Here is a 24,126-nt window from a genome sequence, read left to right as displayed (position 1 = left end):
CAAATATTTATTTGATTTGGATTTTTTCTGTTCATTTACTTTCCATTTTGTTAATTGATAAAAATAAACTATTAACACTTCTACTTCTGAAATCATTTTAATTTTTAGTACTTTTGCACATCTCTTGGAGCATAAGATACAATAATCAATTTTTTAAAAAAATCAGTAGGTTATCACATGGTTGAAATTCTATTAATACTATGTTTATTTTGACCACATCTAAAACCCTCAGGACTCTCCATAATACAATCATTTGCCAAGATTTAATTAAACATAAATAAATAAATCCTAATTATAAAAAAAATAAAAATAGTAATAGCAATCCACACAACCCAAAAATCTGTAACAGTTTATTCAGATATGCAGTCATAAAATACTAGATAAAACTGTATCTATTGCTATTTAATCGTAAGCCATTTCACATTATAGCAATGAGGGTGCATCTGTTGAACAATTTCTTTGCTTTCAGATATTAACAACAGGAAGATGAAGCCTCTCTTTGGAACCTTTGAATCTGTATCAAAAAGCATAAACTGTTCTGCAAGTTAGATCAGTATGCTTGCAACTGAGTAAAACCCACAAGGTATTTGTCCCTTCCAAACTCCATTGCATTACTAAACCTTCCTCATCATATTACTTTCTACTTTTCTCAGGTGTGGCCCTACACTAGCTCTCAGCTTTAGAGATTAAACAGTGGTACACTCAATTGTATATTAATCCTATTATAGGAATCCAAATGCCCAAATCCCAGGAGTCTCTATTCCAATAGTACTCATGGCTATGGACAAGAACTTCTGCCAATAATCTCATTTTGGGCAGCTTTTCACCATTAGTTCTTATCTAGAAAGGGATATTTCATTCCTGGCCAAATCTTATTATTCAGACCAAAATAATTCAGCACATACAAAATGCAATTTAGAAGCTCTTCCTCATTTAGCTGTTGTCTTATATAACATTACAAAATTTGAAAATCACTAGTCAGATATTATAGACAAATAATAAGTTTTTCTATCACAATAGTTTAGATCATTTCTGATTTGTGACATTCACTGAATCAAGAAAATTTATAGCAACCACATAGTTTATATATACTATAATGATAATTATGACTATTCTGATCAGTCAAGCCATGCTTTGCACTTTATAGAAACAAACAGAAGGACCAGATTGCAATTTGTGGTTATATTTACAGGCATGATTCAGTGGTATTACATCAACTGTAGATATCTTACCTATTAATAGATTTGAGTTTACTAAGAATCCCACAAATCTATACTATTTTTCCAATGACTTCATAGTATTCCTTGGGTAAAAATAGGAGTACATGTACCATAATCAACATAATATGGAAATGTTTACTTAAATTTTATTCTCATTTATTTCATGAGTTAAAGATAAAACTAAAAGATAAAGGGCCAGATATAGTAATTTGATCAGTTGTGATTCATTGGTATTGCACAGAGCGGGATCTTTTTACATATCAAAGACAAAAACAAGGGGGGAGCAGAGCTAGCTTGAATGGACGACAGACGCTGACCATAACAGAGAATTGATTAAGAAATATAACACCCAATTAAGGACTATGAAAATTTAAAAGATTATGAAATGTGAGTTACTTCCCTTGCTTTCCTCCTGAAGTCTGGATTGTATTTGATTCGGTTTTGGACATTCTCCCAGAGAAGCTTTGAATCTGGATGTTTGACTAAGAGGCTTGAGAGACTTTTGATGGGGAGAGAAGGGGCTGAAGACTGATAGGAGAAAGAATTTGGAGAGAGTTTAAAGCTGAAAATAGCTGATTTATAAGCGTAGAGTGTGTACAGAGTGAAGGCCTGTTACTCCCTCCTTCCAGTCGAAGTGCTGATATCTGGAGAAAGTGAAAATATTAAACACCTTTAAGACAGAGCCTTGATAAGATGTTTGTAATAAACATAGTTGCTGCCTTTGAATTTTTTTTATGTCCATCATGTTGCTTTCATGGAGATAAGTTGATAAGGACAACAGGAGGAAGTGACGTGTATGGACTACAGACTGTGTAAAAATTTTTAGAAGGTTAAGAGCTCTTTTTGGTAGTTGGATGTCAAAACTCAGCCAAAGTACAGAAAGTGTTTGGCAAAGACCCAAAGCAGGCCTTAGACCTTCAGATTTATGTCTGATTCGAGTGGAAAAAGCCTTAGAAATGGATGTGCGGGGAAAAAAATCGCCTGAGAAGTCACTGACTCAACCAGAAGTGAAGAAAATGAAGCAAAATTGATTTAAGCAGTACTGGATCGGGCTACTTAGATCCTCCCAGATGTCTCCTTTAAAAGATATGATATTGATGCAATACATAGAGTTGGCTCAAAAGTTTGGGACGAAAATTGCTGACAGATATTGTGGTCCAACTCTGGTCATACGCAAAAAAAAAAGAGAGCAATTGATGTGCAAATTGTGAAACATGTCGTCTATAATGTTTGGGGGGCATCAGATACAAGTTTTTCCAGATTTATGCAATAAGACTTTACAATGGAGGAAAGAGATGCATCAAGTTTGTCAAATATTGAAGAAAAATAACATTAACTACAGCTGGCAATATCCGGGTGTTTTTTTTAGATTTTCTTATGGTGGAAGGTTTTACAGAGTTGAAACAAAGGAAGAGGCGATGGAGAAATTAAGGGAGCACGGAATCATCAATAAAGATCTACAGGAGAAAGGGAAGCTGGATGAAGCAACAGGAGTTACAAGTTCGTTGTAGAGATAGTATATAAGTATTTGTAATTTTACAATATATGTTTGGGTGTAGAAATTAAGGGTAATGATGGTCAAGAGTGGGTGACCAAAGTCCGTGCAGGGATGGCTCCTCTCGCCCCTCCTCCCGGAGGCCCGAAGCAGCAGAGAGGAGGAAGATCTCCTGAAGAAGGGAAGGGGGACAACATATATGTTTATTGGTAGGTAAGAAGCTATTTATGTTTTGGGTCAATACGCTTACTTTGTAGTTTTAGTTTTGTAAGATTTATGTTAGAGCACATATGGAGACCAAAGGGAATATGTAATATAAGGAATAGATGGGGAAATCGTTGAAGGTAGCTACATGGGATATACATGGCTTGGGGGGGAAATATAAATGAGCAAGAATTGAAAAATCAATTAACAAAGAGAAAAAAGATATTGTATTTTTACAAGAAACACATCAAAAGAAAGAAGGGGTGAATGAACTTAGGTTATATTGGGCTGATGTATATGAAAAGGCATTTGGTATATCAAAAGCAAGAGGGTTAGTAATTATGGTAGCTAAAAGATGTGAATTTAAGATAAAAGTCATAAAAAGGGATGATATGGGAAGATTTCTTGTAATTCAAAGCTTGATTTATGGACAAGAGATCACTTTAACAAATTTCTATGCACCTAATACAAATCAAAGAGAGTTTTATAATAGGGTATATACAGGGCTTTTTTTCTCATAGAACGCTCATTACGGCGTTCCGGAACCTTTTTTTTTTGCAAAAAACAAAAAAACAAAAAACAACCCAGCTCCCTTATTGGTTTTCCTAAGCCTGTTGCAGGGCTAGCAATCTTGGCTCTTTTTTAATGACTTGTGGACTTCAACTCCCAGAAATCCTGAGCCAGCCATGCTGAGGGGAAAGGGAGAGGTTTCCAAGCTGAGCCATGCTGGCTCAGGAATTCTGGGAGTTGAAGTCCTTGAGTCATAAAAGAGCCTGCACTAGAGGAAGACATTAAAATTATTTACAGGATTACTTCTTTAGGAACTAAACTTTTAGAATCTAAAACAGCTAATTCAGAAAAGTCAACAGGAAAGAACCTCACATTTTTTATCTGCTTCTGTCTTTTGGAAGGTAAAATTAGATAACAAAATAATCTATTTCTTATGTTAACATCTCTGCAATGAAATCAAGGGTAACAGGAAAGAAATGAGAAACATTTTTCTCAGTGTAATATGTCTAATTTAGCTGATTCTAGAAAAAATAGTATCTTTTGTACACTCTTGAAAACTATTTTGAATCTAAACAATTCTTAAGAATGAAATATTCTTAATTTGGACTTTATTTTTACTGTTTGGACTGTTGTGTGTTTTGAAAAATAGATTATTTAGAATCTAGTTATGTTGCACTTCAGTCTTTAAATAATTAACCTAGTATATACATAACAATATATGATGTTTTCCCTGGTGAGCTTAACATCAATAACAACATTTATTAAAAAGGCTAAAATAATTTCTGGGGGTATTATCTGTATAGTAAAATTTTGGACAAGCAGTGATCATGTTACATATGTGCATAAGCGTAGTCAGTAGCATATGCCTTTTTAAAAATATCAAACATGCAAAGAAACAAAAATAAGTCCAAAATATCTGTATTACATTCAGAAATGCCAACTTTGCAACTAATATTTCTCATCCATAACTATGGCACCCTAAGGATACCTGCATACATGCAAATGTTTCTCTGGGATCAGTAACGCAACAGGGAATACTTTTTCTTCCAGTAACATATACCTAAAACCAGTTTATTGCATTTGGCAATTGTACTAAAAAAAATCTCATTCATTTAATTTGAAATCAAATGAAAAATTGATTTAAATTATGTTTTTATTATTTTATTAAAACAAATTAATGGCAAATTAATGTTTGACATGCCTGCTCTAGATAGTTGAATGCTCCAAAATAAATTCTAGACCAGGCCTGTACATGCAGCCTACCAAGCTTGGACAGAGCACAGACTTTTTTTTTAAGTAATAAAATCACCACCACTGCCCTGAAAGTCATGTTGCCTAGTGCCTCCATGGCTTACCATGACCACAAGCTCCAACACTGTAGATGCTCCTCTACTCACCAAATCATTGATTAGCCCACTAGCATTCCTTTGCAGACCACAAAGATTTTTAATTTATCAGTGTGGGCCTTTCCTTTCTACAAGTTAATAATAATAATAATAATAATAATAATAATAATAATAATAATAATAATAATAATAACAACAACAACAACAACAACAACAACAACAACTTGGAAGGGACCTTGGAGGTCATCTAGTCCAACCCCCTGCTCAGGCAGGAAACCCTAGACCATTTCAGACAAATGGCTGGTCAGTCTCTTCTTAAAAATTTCCAGTGTTGGAGCATTCACCACTTCTGGAGGCAGATTGTTCCACTGGTTAGTTGTTCTAACTGTCAGGAAATTTCTCCTTAGTTCTAGGTTGCTTCTCTCCTTGACTAGTTTCCATCCGTTGCTTCTTGTCCTGCTTTCAGGTGCTTTGGAGAATAGCTTGACTCCCTCTTCTTTGTGGCAGCCCCTAAGATATTGGAACACTGCTATCATGTCACCCCTCACTCTTCTCTTCATTAAACTACACATACCCAATTCCAGCAACCGTTCCCTATATGTTTTAGCCTCCAGTCCCCCAATCATCTTTGTTGCTCTTCTCTGTACTCTTTCTAGAGTCTTGACATCTTTTTTACATTGTGGTGACCAAAACTGGATGCAGTATTCCAGGTGTGGCCTTATCAAGGCATTGTAAAGTGGTATTAGTACTTCACGTGATTTTGATTCTATCCCTCTGTTAATGCAGCCTAGCACTGTGTTGGATTTTTTGGCAGCTGCAGCACACTGCTGGCTCATATTTAAGTGATTGTCCACTAGGACTCTGAGATCTCTCTCACAGTTACTACTATTGAGCAAGGTACCACCTATACTATACCTGTGCATTTGATTTTTCCTGCCTAAATGTAGAACCTTACTTTTTCACAATTGAATTTCATTTTGTTAGATAGTGCCCAGTGTTCGAGTCTGTCCAGATCCTCCTGTATCTTAAGCCTATCTTCTGGAGTATTGGCTATTCCTGCCAGCTTGGTGTTGTCTGCAAATTTGATGAGTTCCCCATCTATCCCCTCATCCAAATCGTTGATGAAGATGTTGAAGAGCTGCACAGACCTCTTCTAGATTTTCCTCTTGCCTTTCCGAGTTAACTCCTTGGTCTGTCATTGGGCAAGAATTGACTTTGTAGGGAAGCATATTATCATTTGATGTATATTTAACATATGTTCTACCTTTATTTACCAATTATATAATATTTGTATGCAATCCACATGGCGAGGTTTGGGGAAACTTACAATAGAAAAAATACATTTTTGAAATCATAAGATTAAAACATCTCCTGGCCCGCACCGCCTCCGCTGCCCGCATTGCGCAGCCCCGCCATAGAGTGGGCTCTGCTGCTCCCACAGCACCAGCCGTGCCGGCTCCGGCCCCAGGGAGGGGAGCCCGCCGCCAACACCCTTCGCACCTGTGACTGCAGCAGCACTGCCCCCCCACCCCTCCGCCTCCTGCGCCTGCCAAGATGAGAGTTCCGGCACCACTTTTTTAAGAAAAAAAGCACTGGGTATATAAAGAAATAAAAAAAGGTTATGTGATAATGGCAGGTGATTATAATATGGTTATGGATATAGGAATTGATAAATCTAATCCATCAAAAGTGGAAATAAAGCATAATAATACAGGTTTAAGAAAATGTATTAACAGAAATAGATTAAAAGATGTTTGGAGAGAATTACATGTCAATCAAAAGAGTTATACATATTTTTCTAGTAAACATAAACATTTTACAAGAATAGATTATATATTTGTAACATTGGAAATATTATTTAAAATAACGAAAGCAGAGATAAAAATAATTAAAATATCCGATCATGCAATGGTAACTATGGAAATGGAAACAGATTGTGATTATAAACAGGCAAATAGATGGAGAATGGATTCGAGGATTTTTAAAAATAAAGAGATTTTAGAGAAAATGGAAAGAGAATTAAAAGACATATGGACTATAAATGAAGGAGGTAGTAAAATAGGTGTAATATAGGATGCAATGAAAGCTGTGGTAAGAGCTTTACGGATAAAATATTCTTATAATATAAAAAAAACAAAAAGAGAAACATATAAAAAGGTTGGAGGACGAAATTAAAGAACTAGAGAGTAAATATATAGAAAGTAGAGAGAATAGGATTATGTTAGAATTATCAGATAAAAGAAAAGAGTTGCAAAATATTGAGTTAGAACAGGTTCAAAGAAATCTAATTTATTTAAATAGGGAATTTTATGAAAATAGTAATAAAAATTCTAGAATGTTGGCTAGAGCCACACAAGTTAAAAAGGCAAAAAGCCTGATTGGACTAATAAAGAACGAAAAGGGAGAAAGATGTAACATGATGAGAGAAAAATTGTTGATATTTCAGAAGTTTTTCGAAAAGTTATATAAGGGAAAGGAATACATTTGAATGAAAGTCAGGCATATATATAAGAGAAATTAAACTGTAAAATTGAGAATATGATAAAGAAATAATGGAATCACAAATAAAAGAGGAAGAGATACTGGAAGTTATTAATAAATTGAAAGCACCAGGTTTAGATGGACTAGGTGCAGAATATTATAAAATTTTTAAAGGATTATTGGTGCTGAAGATGAGGTTAATGTTTAATAAAATAATGGAAGGGGAAATTATTCTAAGTTCCTGGAAGCAATCTCTGATAGTATTGATAGCGAAACCTAATAAAGATCTTACAAACCCAGGATCATATTGACCAATATACCTTATTAATCAGGATGCTAAGATTTTTACCGCAATATTGACAAATAGATTGAATACATTTTTAGAGAATTATATTAAAATTATGTGGATTTATAAGAGGCCAACAAATGTCAGATATAGTAAGAAGGGTATTAAATTTAGGGTATTACATAAAGAATCAAAAATTAAAGACTGGTTTATTAGCATCAGATGTTTTTAAGGCCTTTGATTGTGTGGAATGGCCTACATTGAAAATATTAATACAGAAATTAGGCTTTGGAATTTTTTTAAAAAGGTGATAAATCAACTATACTCAGAGAATAAGGCAAAAATAGTCATAAATGATGGTGTCACAGAGACAATAACCTCGGGAAACGAGACAGGGTTGCCCCTTATCCTCAGTTCTATTTGCATTATTGATGGAGCTTGTGGCAAATGCAGTTAGGAAAGATTCATTGATTGAAGGAATTGGTGTATGTAAGAAAACAAAAATAAATTTATTTGCAGATGATACATTACCAATATTTCAAAAACCCATAGCTACTATAGAGGGTATATTCATATTTGAATGAATTTGGGAAATATAGTGGATTGCAAGTAAAATCAGAAATGATGTTATATAACTATAGTAAAGAAAAAATGGATGTATTGAAAGTAAAATATAAATTAAAAATAGTAGATAGTATCAAATATTCAGGTACTGACATCCCCAAAATATTCAAGAATTAAAGAAGATAAATTATAAGAAGTTAAAGAAAGATATAAAAGATAAAATGGATAAATATGAAAAAGTAAAATCATCATGGTTCAGAAGAATTGCAGCAATAAAATTAACTTTTTGTTTTGGATAATCCCAATTTAGTTTTCGGATCAAGAATTAAAGGAAATACAGAGATTGCTGGAGCTGTATTGTAATGGAAGCAAGAGAGCAAGATTAAGTAAAGCTTTACGGTATGAACCATTAAAAAAGGGTGGGCTGGGTCTTCCAAATGTTAGAAATTATTGGGTAGCTAGTCAATTAAGGGTGGTCCCAGATATTATAGCAGAGAGATTTATTATGGAGCGATACAGAATTGAAGGAATTAAGGGAAATAGGCGATCCTATAGAAACATAATGGTTTAAAAAACATATTTAAAAAATTGTTAAGAGAATTCAAAATCCCTTTTTAAAAAACTTGATAGAATTATGGGATAAATGGAGATATCGGTTAATGCCAGGAATTTCTCCTTTAATACCAGTAGTAGAAATGGAGAAATTCCCTAAGATTGAACTGAAAGATTGGAATAGTAATTTTTTAAAAAATCACATATATAAATGGGAAGACTGGAAGAACAAGAAGAATATAATACAATTAAAGAATGTTTTATCAGAAACTAAATTAAATTAGTTGAATTTAATACAATTAGAGAAATGGATAAAAACAGAAGAAAAATTTGAGGTGAAAGATAGACAGTTAACAAAATTTGAAATGAAAGTGAGGAAAATGAAGAATATACAGGTAAAGGAAGAATTGGAAAAATACAAAGAATATTAACTGAACTAGAAGATCAGGCAAAAGGTTTAAAATTAATCTGGGAAACAGATTTAGGAGAAATAAACGATAGATTGAAAAAATATTTGGAACAGAATAATATATAAAAATATGTCAGTTAGAAGAAGGGAAGGAGAAGGGCGGTTTATAAAAACAAATAAATAAATAAACAAATAAATAAATAAATGAAAATGGATATAAAGTGATATGGAGGTGATACCTAACACCACGGAAATTAAATCAAATAGATGTTAAATATACAAATATTTGCTGGAGGTGTGAGAAAGAGACTGGAACATAGAAACTTATGTGGTGGGATTGTGATAGTGCACAAAAGATACAGTACATGGTGTTTAGGGAAATTAGAGAACTTTTGAAGGTAAATTTAGATATGTCACCAAGGATTGTGTTACTGTTACTGGTGGAAAAACAAGATATAAGTGAAGCAAAAAAGGAACTGATTGTAAATTTGATAATGGCAGCTAGATTAGTGATGGTTAAATATTGGGAGACAGAATTGGGATATTCAAAGAAATGAGTGGTATAATGAAATATGGAATATGGCAATAAATGATAAATTAACACCAGAAATTAAATTTTAAAAAGTGATGATTAAAGTAAATAAATATAATGAAATATGGGATGATTTTATAAAAACAGTCCTGGTGGAAGGCAAAGGGAATAAACCTGCTCAAGAATTTTTAATAACTAAATGTGATAAATTAAAGGGTAACTTAAGAGGTGCTGCGACTGATGGTAATGAGAAACATTTCCGAATGATAGATTCCGGTTCCTCCATGTCTCTTGTAAATTCAAAATTGGTGGATTAAAATGTCATTTGTCATCTGTTATGTAATGGTAAAAAGGCTAGGAAATAAATATTTTAATTTACTAGATGTCAGAGTATAAATGAAATGGAGAGAATTAAAAAGGCTATTTGAGACAGACTATCAGTAAATATAATTTGTTTTAGGAAGAAGTTGGCCTAGAAAATAGAAGCCTGTGAGTTCTAGTCTTGTTTTAAGCATGAAAGCCAACTGGGTGACTTTCTGAGTCCAACCCATCTCACAGGGTTGTTGAGGGGAAAACAGGAGAACAAAGGAGTATATTATCTTCACTGCCTTTAGTTACTTATAAGATAATAAAGGTTGGATTAAAAATAATAAATAAAATCCTGGATATTATACTAAACAAAGGTAACAACAAATTCATTTGGAAATTACCTATGTCATTCATACTTTACCGCAGCAAGGGCTGTGTCTAAGAGGTAGCCAGAGATAGCAGAAGATTTGTTAATACTGCAGTTAACAGAGCAGTAGCTGATATAGCAATGTTAACACCAGAAGAGGCAATGTTAATACCAGAAGAGGCTGCAGAAACCCACTATACAAAAATAAGCGTTTAGAAGAAACGATTGAGAAAAAACTGAAATGGCTAAGATGGGCATCAGTAAAAGCTTCAGATGAGGCAATAGAAAGAAATGATTTTGTAAGTGCTATTAAAAAAGTAGAACACTAGGCAGAGAAAACAGAACAGCCGTCTGTTCTGACAGAATGAAAACTACTAATGAACAAAATATGGTGGATCTGAAAGAGAGGAAAAATATTGAAACCCCCTTTTCCTTCGCTTTGAGAGAAACATTACTTTCAGCTCCAACTTCTTCTAGAACTGAAGAAGCTTCTTGGATGAGAAGGAAAATGTCTTCAAGCAAAAACAAAGAAAATTTTTGCCTTTTGCAAAAGGACCTTTGGTTCAGCTCCAAATGAAACTATTTCTCCCAAGAGATTTCAAGCAAGCACGTTGAAAAGATTCTGCTGATATAGTTCAAGGATCTGCTTGATACAGTTCTACAGAGGAATTGTTGAGTCTGTCAATTCATATCTCTACAACTCTGGTTTGGCACAGCAACCAAACAGGAAGGTACCTACTTCAATAGATAGTTAGGATTGCAGAAAAAAACAATTGTAACCAGCCTGCCTTTCACTGAGGACCTTTATACTGCACGAGCTGGAGAGAGGGCTGAGAAAATATCTACAGACCCATCACATCCTGGAATAGTTTCAACTTCTCCCCTCAAGACATCGCTTTAGGATAGGGGTGTTAAACTCAATTTCGTTGATGGCCTCATCACCTCAAAGTGCCAGCAGGTGAGTCATGTGAAGGGTGGTGGTCAGTCTTTTCCAGCAGATGGTCATATAATGGCTGGTCAGTTCTTCTTCTCTCCTGTCTCTCTCATGCACTGCCTGCTGGGCTCTTCTTCCACAGCTCCGTCATTGATTCCTCTGCTTGCCTCTCTTCCATTCAAACTCTCTCTTTCAGGCTTGCCCCACAGAAACCTCTCCTCTCCTATCCTTTTCTCTCGGTCAGGCTTGTCCCAACAACATACCTCCTCTCTATCACCTTCTCTCCCCCCTCACTCTTCCTCCTTCCTGCCAAAACCCCTTTTATATCCTCTCTCCTTCCCCATGTGTTCACTCATTGCCTGGATGGCCTTTTTATGAAGCACTCATCAGCTAGAGGTGCGGACACTGATTCTGGGGTCTCCACCAAGCCCTGACAGCCCCACAGCTCCAGATGACTCTGTGCCTGAAGACTGTGTGCGGCTGCCAGCTACCCCCAAGGCTGTCAGAAGCCCTGATCAGCTGAAGCCATGCACACCAGGGCCTCAGCAGAGTTCCAGAAAAACTGCAGCTCCAGCTGACTTTCTCTCCCAGGCCTCTATGGTACTGCTGCCACTTCAGCTCATCTGCCCACTGCTACATACTCAGTGACCTCCTCCTACTAGTGTGCTTGCGGTCCACATCTAAACATGTCACGGCCCGGATCTGGCCCAGAGGCCTTGAGTTTGACATGTCTGCTATAGGGCACTGCAATGCCAAAGCAATCTGCCTAGACACAAAGGCAGATTTCCCCCATGCTATCACTCTGTTAAATACCTAATTCCCACAGCACTGTCTTATGCCTAAAGGGCTGTATTGCTATTATCCTTCTCATCTTCATCTTAGAATATATATAAAGGTAAAGGTTAAAATCAGCTACAACATATAACAGGCTAACTGATTACATTTTCGTAGTTAGAAAGCTAAAAGCTAAACAAACTTGCTATGTTGTGTGGACGGGGATAGAGAACAAAGAAACATACTCAATAGTGAGAACTAAATAAAAAGGAAAGGAAAATGAAATGAAAAGAAAAAAATTAAGCGAAACAAAAGTCTGGAAATTCTTGTGAGAGAATAATAATTCTGTAATCATATAAAGAGTTTTATTGTGAAGATAAAAAGTATACTATCTGGTCATACCATGCCATTGTTAAATTTTAATTGTTGAATTGTTCATAATCAACTCAGTCTCTGACTAAATGAGAAACCACATGTAATGAGATATTATGCTAGGAAAAGGCTTGACAACCAATTAGAGAAGTGATAGGATTAATTTAAACTCAAATCCTCTTACTATTTAGGAATGGTAGCAATGAAATTTTCAAGAGTATTTATCTCCAAAATAAATTTACAGCAAATTATGCCATATTTGGTCAAATAAGTCTAGTTTCATTACTAAATCTACCTATCTGCACTTGAAATTCAGTTTGAACTCAGGTGACAGAATCTCCTTTCTGCATACTGAAGGAATTATTAAAAGGAAGATGATCTCATTTTAATGATATATAATCTGATAACATTAAAATAGTATCATATCAGCGTATATATTCTTTGTGAGGGATCTCTGGGGATTGTTGAGAAATATTGCTGGCTTAGAATGTTAAGGCATGGGTGGCCTCCACCCCTATCTTAAAAGCTACATCTGCTGCTAGTTGCTTTCCAGGTTGTCTTCTAAGATATTCCAAGGAAAAATGAAGCTGTCCTTATTTAAATGGAAAAAGAAATATCAAGATTTTTTTTTACAGAAAATGCAAAAATGTATTAAGCTTTTATAGAAAGTAATGGTTTGGTTTCTGTTATTTTATTATAACTTATTTCATAAGTTATTTTAACCTGTGTAAATCTGAAATAAAAATGTGAACTAATATAAATAAGACAACTTGAATTAGTGAAATGTATCTCTCAAGAAACACTTACAGATTCTTTTTTGCTCATATTTCTGCTATGAGAACGTGAATGGGAAATTGTACTGAAAAAAGATTCCTTCTTGGTTGCAGACAAAGGAGGAGATCCAGTGGATTCACGTCCTCCAGAAAAACTTTCAATACTTGGAGAAGGACTCCCATTTTTTGTACTTTGCCCTGAAAAGCAAATAGAGAGCAGCCAGAAATCATCATCATCATCATGCTTCTCATTAACTGAATGCTGATTTTTCAGAAGCAGGTTTGCATATCATGAATTTATTTATTGATATAGTACAGAGTGCTACTGCAAGGGACATGCAGGACTGTATAGAACTATTTGCAACACATATTTAGTTAAAGTGAGCAACAAAACATAATTTGTACATAAGAACATAGCGGCACTAAGCAATCCAGTCAATATATATTTTATGTAGGTACATATAAGTATGTGTATGCCTGCCTGTGTGTGTATGTGTATGTGTGTGTGTGTGTGTGTGTGTGCATCTGCCTGCCTGCCATCTATCTGCCTATCTATCTTTCTATCTGCCTGCCTGCCTGCCATCTATCTGCCTGTCTGCCTGCCTATCTATCTATCTATCTATCTATCTATCTATCTATCTATCTATCTATCTATCTATCTATCTATCTATCTATCTCTATCTATCTATCTATCTATCTATCTATCTATCTATCTATCTATCTATCTATCTATCTATCTATCTATCTATCTATCTATCATGTCAGATTCTCAGAGACTGCCAGAACAAGCCCCTGTGGTTTTGTCACAAAGATGCTTTTTTCTTCAAAAGGCAACTGGACTGTGTATTTTCCTTTAATGGAATATTTAGCTACCAAAGAATGTTGTTACATGGAAATAATCTCTTGAATCAAAGGGGTACATTTTGCTCAGCAGAATGACCCTTTATCCTTCATATTTTTGTATGTGACAGGAGGAAATCTCACATGAAAGAGTAGAGATTTGCTATAAGCAAAAACAGCAGAACTTAGCAACATATCAAGGATAGGAACAATAAGTCAATGCAATTTTGAGTTCAATTCCTTGTGATTTTACATACACATATTTGGATATTTCCTAGTAGTACAGAGAAATGATTTGCTATTGCCTTCTTCTGGAATGTTTTTTCAACCTATAGTGGCTCTATTTTTGGACTCCTAATCTGAGAAAACATACTCTCGAAGAATGCAGGTTAGAAAGAAGCTGCATGAATCTTAAATGGGAGAGCTAAATGGGATATCACTTCAGTCCCAAAAATTGAGCTGGTTGTTTGAGAATTATCCCATTCAGTATTAAGTGGTGATATTAGTTTATAAAGTCCTAAATAGCTGAAGAGTCAACAATGTTTTAAAAATCACTTCCCTAAATACCATGGAACTTGTACATGGCAATTACCTGGATGTTGTGGCCCAGATAAGAGCTTTCTCAGTTACTGAAGATGTGGCTTTTCACCTAGAGGTTTATGAGATAATAACCAACAAGGTTCCAGATTTTTTATAATTTATTCCACTTCTCTACTTTTAAAATGCGCAATATTTTTATTTATTTAATTTTTTAAAGAGCTTTTGGTTTTATTATAATAAGATTATATTTACTCCTATTTTCTTAAAAGGCCGCTCTGGGTTCTTATGCAAGAAAGATGCAATTTTTTCCCCTAAACAACAGTGCCACTTAGTGGATCTGTGATATATAGTACATATTTAAACATTTCAAACCACATGTACTTTGGCCGACCAAATAACAATATTATAGGCAAAACGTACCATGTGCTACTGTAGTAACTGTTCCTTGGAAGTTGCTTAGATTCTGGACAGGAACTGATACTGGAGCATCACTGCCTTTAACTACTTCTCCTAGTAATTAAATAAATAAAGTTAAACAAATCTTTACAGTAGAACAAATAGTCAAATTTTCCAAATTCTAATACCCTAATTTTCTGCTTAGTTCTATGCATGTATTATATATATGTTGCTCTTGGCTCTTCCTGTATTTTATAAGTAATTCTGACATAATGCTATAGCAACATTCCAATGGAGTTTAGAAACTTGATAGTGATCATTCAAATGCTAGTGGTATAAGAATAAGTAACTCCAAAAGCAGAGTAACATGGTTTTCTACAAATGCCTTTACATCACCAGGAATACTTTCAGACTTACTCAAAAAGAAGAGAGGACCAAATGTAGTATCTATAGTTAGGCCCATTACAGAAAAATTTCAAGATATTATGCTGAGTTCTATTATTTAAAATATAATAACAAACATATCACACAGCATTTAATTTTGCATCATTTTTTAAAAATATAATATTTAAAGTCATTGATTCATGGAGTTTTAGTGATAAGAGAATGTTATGTACAGTTTTAATAGCCTGGTTTACAAACTATTCACAATAAATTAGCATTTTATGATGCTAAGCTGAAATTAAAAATAAAATAAAATGCAAGTCTAGAAATCATATTTAAACAAAGTAAATGTTATAGATTTGCTTATGAAAAACACATATCGAACATACTGGTACAAACCCTACTCTGCTTTCCAGGAGATGAAGTTTATTTAATCTTACCTAAATGAAGACAAAAGGAAAGATCACCGTGACAAAAGTATAACCTGTTTTCTAAGACTTGTGAGAAAATGTTTTGAAAGCACTCAAATAAAGATAAGGATCGTTGTCAACTTGGTTGACAGTGAGATGTATTTTGCTCGAATAAGAAATAATTATCTCAGATAATTATTATAAATATGAACTACGCAGTCACTTGATTTTGCCATTTTTACCCCATTTGAACAAGCTCTCAGAGAAATAAAATATATATCTCATAAATGGAACTGGAAAAATTTCAGTCATATGAATGATAGAATACTAATCATATTCCTTCATTTGTAGCTAGAACTTGATACAAGCAATGGAAATGTAATGTATCTGTGCAGTGGGGGAAGTAGAAATGTTAAGATTATGGTCCTGACATAATTGAAACACTGTTCCTTTGTAATACAAAGCAGCATACAAAATTTGATTATACATGCTCAACCACCACTTGACTTTTTATCCTCTCACTCTGTCTGATTATGTTTATTCTTTTTGTTTATTTGTTATGTTTCACATTTACTGTAGCTTAATCCGACAGAATGTTATATAAAATTACAATAGTAGAACTAATCATCCATAGAGCTATTGAACTCTTCTTCATTGGCTGTACAAACAGAATCTGAATAGACATTTGTTGAGGCTACACAGAATGGATAGATTTGATCACCTAGACAACTTTTTCTACAATTTTAATCTTATTGATTATAAACAGACCAATTTCTATACAGTTAGGCAAATATAAGATTTCCAGGGAAGATAGATTGAGCTGAAGATAGCTATGCAAAAGCAGAGCTGACAACCATGGTAAAAAGCAAAGAAACAGTGAGTAGACTGGTTTGTTAAGAAGTTAAGGAAAGGAGGGAAGATTGCCTTTATGTGTTCCAGATGGCTGCTCCTTACAAAGTGATCATAGGACAGTGGTTTTCTGTAAGTGTGAGCACTAAGTTCGCACACTTCTTTCTAATTCTTGGAAATTCCTTATTAAACCTTTTAAAACTATTAAAAATCTCTAGAATGACAAGTTTAAAAAGTCTTCATTGGGAGAGTTTATCTTCAACTCTAAACAAAAGAAAAAATAATTATAAGCTGAAGAACTTAAAAAACTTATTTAGCAAAAAAGCTAAATAAGATTTTATCTAAGTATAATGGATTAAGGGTCCATATAAATCTGGAATATTGACATTTAATATAAGATATTGGAATTTATAAAAACAATCAACTTGTCATGGGAAACAGACCTATTTTAGCTATCCTGGCTATTGCACGATATAAGAAAAGATAAGTGATGACTTTAGGAACTTGACACTAAAAGGGACTAAAGATTTTATGCTGAAGAAAAAAACATAACTCTGTTCTTGATGTCACTTAATATTCAGATTTACAAAATGTTATAACAGCAGAAATATTAAAGATATTTGAAGAATAAGGCCAGAAATTAATAACTACAGTATTGACTGAGTAATGATGTCTGCTTCTATGGAAAGACTACGTCTGAAAGATGTAAATGAAGGAATGACAGATGTGCAAGAAATTTTATCTGACAAGACAGAGAAAGTACAAAATGTGAAACTACAAATAACAGGCAACAAGAATGATTTGGAAAAGGATGTTATATTGGATGTACAAAAGAAACTGGCTGAAGTTTTAAAAATTAAAAAAGAAATACAAATGATAAACATGGAAAATGACCTGGAAAATGTTTTTTTTATTAGATCTGCAAAAGAGGCATGTTAAAGCCTTGAAGAAATCTGTGTGATGGGATAAAGAAGAATTGAAGAGGAACCAAATCTTATGACAATATCTGGTTTAACAAATTAAAATTGTTAGAAGTAAAAGGAAGGAATATGAAATTGGTTTATTTGACTAAGGTTAAATTGAGATATTTCTTGAAATTTTTGGCAGTACTTTATGAACTTTTTACTGACACCACGATTGGAAAGTGGATGTTTATGGACTTGCTTAGATAATTAAGGGATGGGATAAGGAATCAAGAGATATCAATTTAGTGAAGAAATATTAAATTTATTTATATTTGTCATGAAGGCTGGAAGTCATCTCTTTCTCTCTCTCTCTCTAAAATTATATTCTTTCTTTTCTTTTTTCTTCCTGCACTTTTTATTCTTTCTTTCCTTCTTTCCTGTTTTCCTAGCATTAATTTGTATTAGTTTTTAGTATTGTAATTAAAATTCTTAATAAAAATTATATCCAAAATAGCTATGACAACAAGGTGGCTGCATTTATTTATTTTGGCTGCAAATATATTATATATTAGGAAAATGGTAAAATTACTTAATGTAATATATTTTTGCAATAAGATAGGGGCATGCATTTCCACTGGTTAAACGTACAGAGAAGTAGATTTATGTTGATATTAGAAGAGCATAAATAAATAAATAGGGCACAAATAAATAGTCTTAAAGCCAGTTAGTAGGTTATCATTTTCATTTTTAACTGGGAGAGAATTTGGAATTCAGAGCATTTTCACAAAACATGAAATAAAAATTCTGTTTAATGCTGTCATTTGGTTTATAGCAAGCTGATTCCCATTTCATGTTTTCAATTACCAAGCAATATTTAAAAAATAAATTTTGGAAGGTAATTTGCTGGATGCCTGATTTACTAAATGAATTCATACATAAGAGTGTATCATACATTCAGTATTTGCAAACAACAGAAGTTGGACATAGTCAAATAAATATGTAATGAGAAGGGAACTAAAGCAAACAAGGAAACTGAAATTAAGAAACAATTGGAAAATCTGGCAAATAAATTATATTAAACAGGATATGGTGGCAAGCAAAAATGAGTAATATGCAAGTTGATATGCAGATTTCATCTCACCATCTTATTTTATGCTAAAAGCTCTGTCTTAGTTTATGACAGGATTTGGTTTTCAAAAAACAGAAATGACACATTTTTACCTTTGCTTAGCTGAACTGGCACACTTTCAGATTTCATTATTCTTTGCTGCTGAGATGGAGGGAGTTCTACCGTGCTCCTTGTGGGCATGACAACAGAAGAAACATTGACACTGCTACCTGCAACTGGAAGAGTTGCACTGCTAGAAGTCATTGCTGGGGATATCAGCTTACGGCCAAAATTCAATAAGCTACTGGAAACTTTATTTATGTTCAGAGGAGCAACCTTTGCATTGATACTGAAAAAGAAAAAAGAAAACATACATACATACTGCTGCTATCATGTTTAATTGACACTACCAAACTAATTGGAAAATTTCAAAATGAATTTGTTGTAATTAAGGATCCCTCTCACTCCACAAAAATATTACTAGAGAGTATAATAATGCAATATTATTCTACTTTAATACTAGTTATTTGTAGGGAGATAGATTGTTTCATTCTCTGAAAGCCTTTGAAAGTCACAGTGAATTTTGTTCCACAGGAACAGTTTTATTTACTGGAAAAAATAAACTTGTCTGTCTTAGGAATATTTTACAACCAAGACCATTCATTCATTCATTCAATTTGCTGGCCATCTTGTTTCAAAGTGACTCTGAGCAATTTACAACATGCAAACATTAAAACCATCAGAGAGAACAAAATGAAAGAACAATCAAAGTAAAATCATAATTACAAGATGGGGAAGGAGAGGATTTTTTTGTGAGGGGAGGCAGGTTAGATTGCCTGCTAATTAATTAATCAATCATTTCCAGTACGATACTCCCCTGTTGGGGCCCCAAGCCATCTGGCCGAGCCAAATGTTAAGGGTCTTCTCAAAGGTCAGAAGGTGGGAGTTGATCTCATCTCCAAGGTCCCTTCTAATTCAATTCAATTCAGTTCAGTTCAGTTCTGTTCTGTTCTATTGTATTGCTCTCTTCTGGTCTCAGTGCTCTTCAACAAGTTCATCAATTATTTGGACGAGGGGATGGATGGGGAACTCATCAAATTTGCAGATGATATCAAGCTAGCAGGAATAGCCAACACACCAGAAGATAGGCTTAAGATACAGAAGGATCTTGACAGACTAGAACATTGGGTGCTATCTAACAAAAATGAAATTCAATGGTGAAAAAAGTAAGGTTCTACATTAAGGCAAGAAAAACTAAATGCACAGGTACAGTATAGATGGTACCTTGCTCAATAGTAGTAAGTGTAGAGGGATCTCAGCGTCCTACTAGACAATCACTTAAATATGAGCCAGCAGTGTGCTGCAGCTGCCAAAAAAGCCAACACAGTGCTAGGCTATATTAACAGAGGGATAGAATCAAGATCACGTAAGTGTTAATACCACTTTACAATGCCTTGTTAAGCCACACTTGGGATACTGCATCCAGTTTTGGTTACCACAAGTTAAAAAGATGTTGAGACTCTAGAAATTGTGCAGAGAAGAGCAACAAAGATGATTGGGGGACTGGAGGCTAAAACATATGAACAACAGTTGCAGGAATTCTCTATGTCTAGTTTAATGAAGAGAAGGTCTAGGGGTGACATGATAGCAGTGTCCAATATCTCAGGGTTTGCCACAAAGAAAGGGAGTCAAGCTATTCTCCAAAGCACCTGAAGACAATAAGGAATGGATGGAAACTAATTAAAGAGAAGCAACCTAGAACTAAGGAGAAATTTCCTGACAATTAGAACAATTAATCAGTGGAACAACCTGCCCTCAGAAGTTGTGAATGCCCAACACTGGAAGTTTTTAAAGAGACTGGACAACCATTTGTCTGAAATGGTATAGGGTTTCCTGTCTGAGCAGGGGGTTGGACTAGAAGACCTCCAAGATCCCTTCCAACTCAATAATAATCATAATCATAATAATCATAATAATAGTTAATGCTTTCATAATCTCTTGTTGCCATTAACACTCAATAATATTTGGAAAGTCTCACGTCGGCTGACTCCAGTTTATGCCCTAAAACAATCTTCAGGTCTCTCAATCTCTGTCTTCCTCTGAATAAAGAGGGATGTTAGGGGAAAGTATTCACATTGTTTTATAAGCTGACTGTACATCATTACAATTAGAGGTAATTTGTTCATAATGACCCCCATTCTCTTGTGCAATAATTTTGGTGGTTCATTAACTTTTTTGTGTACGTACTCTTAACTTGCTATGCCCTTGACATAAATAGCAACCATCCTAAACTGCTGTTACAAATTTAACAAGGTTCATAATATAGATACTTTAATAAATGAAGTTCAACTTTATGCTAGTTTTCAATGTTCTTACATACATGTAAGATGATTAAGACTATAATACAAGGGTCAGACTCCATTTCTTTACCATTATGGTGAAAAGATAGAAAAATATCAGAAAAAGAGACAACACTGATTAAAAAAAAGGTTGATTACCTTATGGTTATAAAGAAATATATTTAAAAGCAAGGTATTGTTTAAATGAATGTCAAGGATACATGAATGCAGTACCTGAAGAAAACTTTTTGTTAATCATAATAGGAATAATTGACCTTGGATATCAATGGGATATTTTTAAAATAAAGCTGTGCAATGATTCAGCTTCTGCAGTGTATGCAAATGAAATGTTTTGCTTTACAAAGTTGATTCAAGGACATCTCTTTCTGCATACAAGCACTAGAAAAGAAAAACTGCTATAATACTGTGAATTTTTTAAAAATAATCTGCACAAATTCTTGGAGATCACAGTAATGTAAATGTGGTTCACATGAATTTGTAACACTTAGTGGATTCCTCTTTTATTTTTTCCTCACAGTAGTATAGATTTCTAGATTTCAGATGAAAAAGACCCATTTTAACAATAACTATAAATGGTAGTTATAACTGAGTAATATTACAAAAGTTGTATAAAGCAAGTCTATAGCTAAGTTTATCTTTTTAGCCAAAGGCTATCCTTATTCAATAAATAGAATATAACTTATTACCTTTTAAATCCTATTAAAAGTAAGATATACTTCACTAACATATAGCTTAAGTTGCTGCCATCTCCCCTCTGATGATATATTACATAAAAATATATCAGTTTTCCACTATTATAATAAGTGTGCAAAAGAATAAACAGATCTAAATGTCACAGATAATTCAACAAAATTTGAACAGCATCCTTAAACTGCATCTCTATAAAATTATGAAATAAAACACATGAAAACATTTTCAACTGTGCCTGATGCACAAGGTCAAATGTACTGTTTATATGAAATATGAGCACATCTGCCCTATAGATCTGTTGATGGCAATATAACAAATTTTGTTTTTAAAACAGTTTCCCTCCAGGTAAATGGGCCAAATTCTAATTTCTCTAGATACGAAAGCAATAACTTGCTGACGATTTATATCCTCGAATCCTTGTCTTGTAGATGTTGTGATTGTTCATAGGCCAAGGAAGGGCACAATTTAATTATGTGTGAAGTAACAGAATAACTGGGTAAAAAATCAACTATGCAATAACAGCCAGTCTTAAAATTTTAGTGGTTTAAATATTTTCTTATAAACCAAATTCTAAGTACCACTACCAACATTCAATAACCCACATAGTCCCTTGAGTCTCAATTAACTGAGTAGGAGTTTTCCATATTAATTTGAATGCTCTTTACAATTGGCTATGGCAAATAAAACGGCCTTCTTGATACTTGAGCTTTAGCTATGGAATAGTCTCTAACGAAGGAATCTACTTTGTTAGATTTTAGAGCATTATATGTGTGAAAACAGGCAACGTCTTCCTTGTGTCAACTCAGTTTTCTAAGACTGAGAAAATTATTCTATTTTCATATCATCACTGAATAATTAGCTACTATTTTTAGTATTATTGGCTCCTAATATACATAAAATATATTTACAAATATGTATAGTAATTATTGGCAAAGCGCCTTTACAGATAACATACAAAGCATGATTACCGAGTTTTATTCATTAAGTCAGCTCCACGTGCTTTGTAGTAATCCAAATTCTGTTGAAATTGGTGAGCTATAGGTCTGGGATTTCTCTAGAGAGAGAGGTGGGAGGGAGAGAATTGTCAGAGTGCATAATTAAAACATTTTAAAATGTGACCAATATATTTCTATCCAATACGATTTAAATTAAAAGTACTGACTTTTTAAATTCATGCATTAAATATCAGAAATAGAATTATTCAATTTCAAGTTGCAGTATATCTGTCTTAACAAAATTTAACAAACTAGCACAACCACTAGATGGTGTATCCAACCTTTTTCTCCACTTATCAAAACATTCAGCATGAAATATTATGCATAAACAGAAATGCATATATATATATATATATATATATATATATATATATATATATATATATATACACACACACACACACATATATATATATATATATACACATACACATACATATATATATACATACACACACACACACACACACACAAGTGCCCCTCATTTTTTTCTCCCCAAAATCATTCAGACAAATCATTAATAATATATTAAATTTTAGTTTTCTGTAACAGGACTTGAATAATGATTATTAAAATGCAACATAATCAGAATTATGGCATCTTTTTGAAACATATACAATTAGTCCACCATTTTATTTGGTGAGGCTTCAGGGAGAGGGTAATAATACTTTAAGATCTATTCTTAAACATAACCATTATTGCAAATGTATCCAAGATTCTTAAGATTTAATCCACTTCTAAAAATAAATATTTTCTATTAATAGATAATACAGAGAAGGTTCAAAGGTCCCAGTGACAGGTTTTTAGGACAAAAAGACATGGAAATATTTTTCAAGTGTATAGAACATCAATTAAGGAATCAGTTGGAGGTTGGAAAAAGAAAAATTTGCTGTTTTTAAAAATGGTCCTTACTGATTGATATTGAGGGTGGACCAAACTTGGAGGGGCATACTGAGATCATTTTGAGGATAGTATTTGATCCTGGCCTACATGTCCCTTAATTTCTCTTTTTTTCAATTGCTGAGATAGGAATTTCTGGTAAGGAGTAAGGAGAGTCAAGTGGGTCACTTGAGAGATTCAAGCGATGTAAACCAGAGATGCTTCATGTTGAAGAAGTGCAATAGTGACTGGTGTAGTTTGGGAAACATGCCCATGGATATGTGAAATTTGCTGTGCAGATTGGATAGGGAGCATGGTGAGCAGGTATGGGTCAAGAAGAGTGCAAAAAGATGACAGATCTAGTTGGGCAATTAGAGAGTGGTGTGGGTCAAGAGGGTGCCTAAAGGTATTGAGAGTGCGTATGAGGTGTTTTGCAGGTCAGGGAAGATGTGCAGGAGATGGCAGGGTGTACAGAGATGTGCAAGAAATGCTGCATGAATGGGGAAAGGCAGGTGTGGGGAAGTGCAGGTTGGGAAAAGCATGCTGGAGGAAGCTGCAAGTTTGAGGGGCATGGGGGGGCATCATAGGTTGAAAGAGGGCAGGACTGACAAGGGCCAGGAGGGGTAAGGTTGCCTTCCTCCT

General features: G+C 34.0%; 1 protein-coding gene and 1 long non-coding RNA gene across 9 annotated transcripts in view; one reads left to right on the top strand and one right to left on the bottom strand.

Annotated features, from left to right (window-relative positions):
- TBC1D5 (TBC1 domain family member 5) overlaps positions 1-24,126 on the bottom strand; it is a 343,189-nt gene that overhangs the window by 29,772 nt on the left and 289,291 nt on the right. For all 8 annotated transcript variants that reach the window (XM_083376132.1, XM_083376127.1, XM_083376129.1 and 5 more), the window contains 4 exons: positions 22,579-22,664; positions 18,674-18,909; positions 14,929-15,018; positions 13,163-13,326 (listed from right to left, as the gene is read on the bottom strand). In XM_083376132.1, the coding sequence (XP_083232258.1) occupies positions 13,163-13,326; positions 14,929-15,018; positions 18,674-18,909; positions 22,579-22,664 (576 nt within the window). The remainder of the gene's footprint in view (positions 1-13,162; positions 13,327-14,928; positions 15,019-18,673; positions 18,910-22,578; positions 22,665-24,126) is intronic.
- Positions 1,500-18,146, top strand: LOC310648380. Its single transcript, XR_014494080.1, has 3 exons — positions 1,500-1,607; positions 2,590-2,720; positions 17,465-18,146. It is a non-coding gene; the product is annotated as an uncharacterized lncRNA (long non-coding RNA).

This window comes from Vipera ursinii, assembly GCF_947247035.1.
Source record: "Vipera ursinii genome assembly, chromosome: Z".
Lineage (NCBI taxonomy): Eukaryota > Metazoa > Chordata > Lepidosauria > Squamata > Viperidae > Vipera > Vipera ursinii.
Note: the sequence above shows the minus strand (reverse complement) of the source record. Positions and strands in the feature narration are given on the sequence as shown.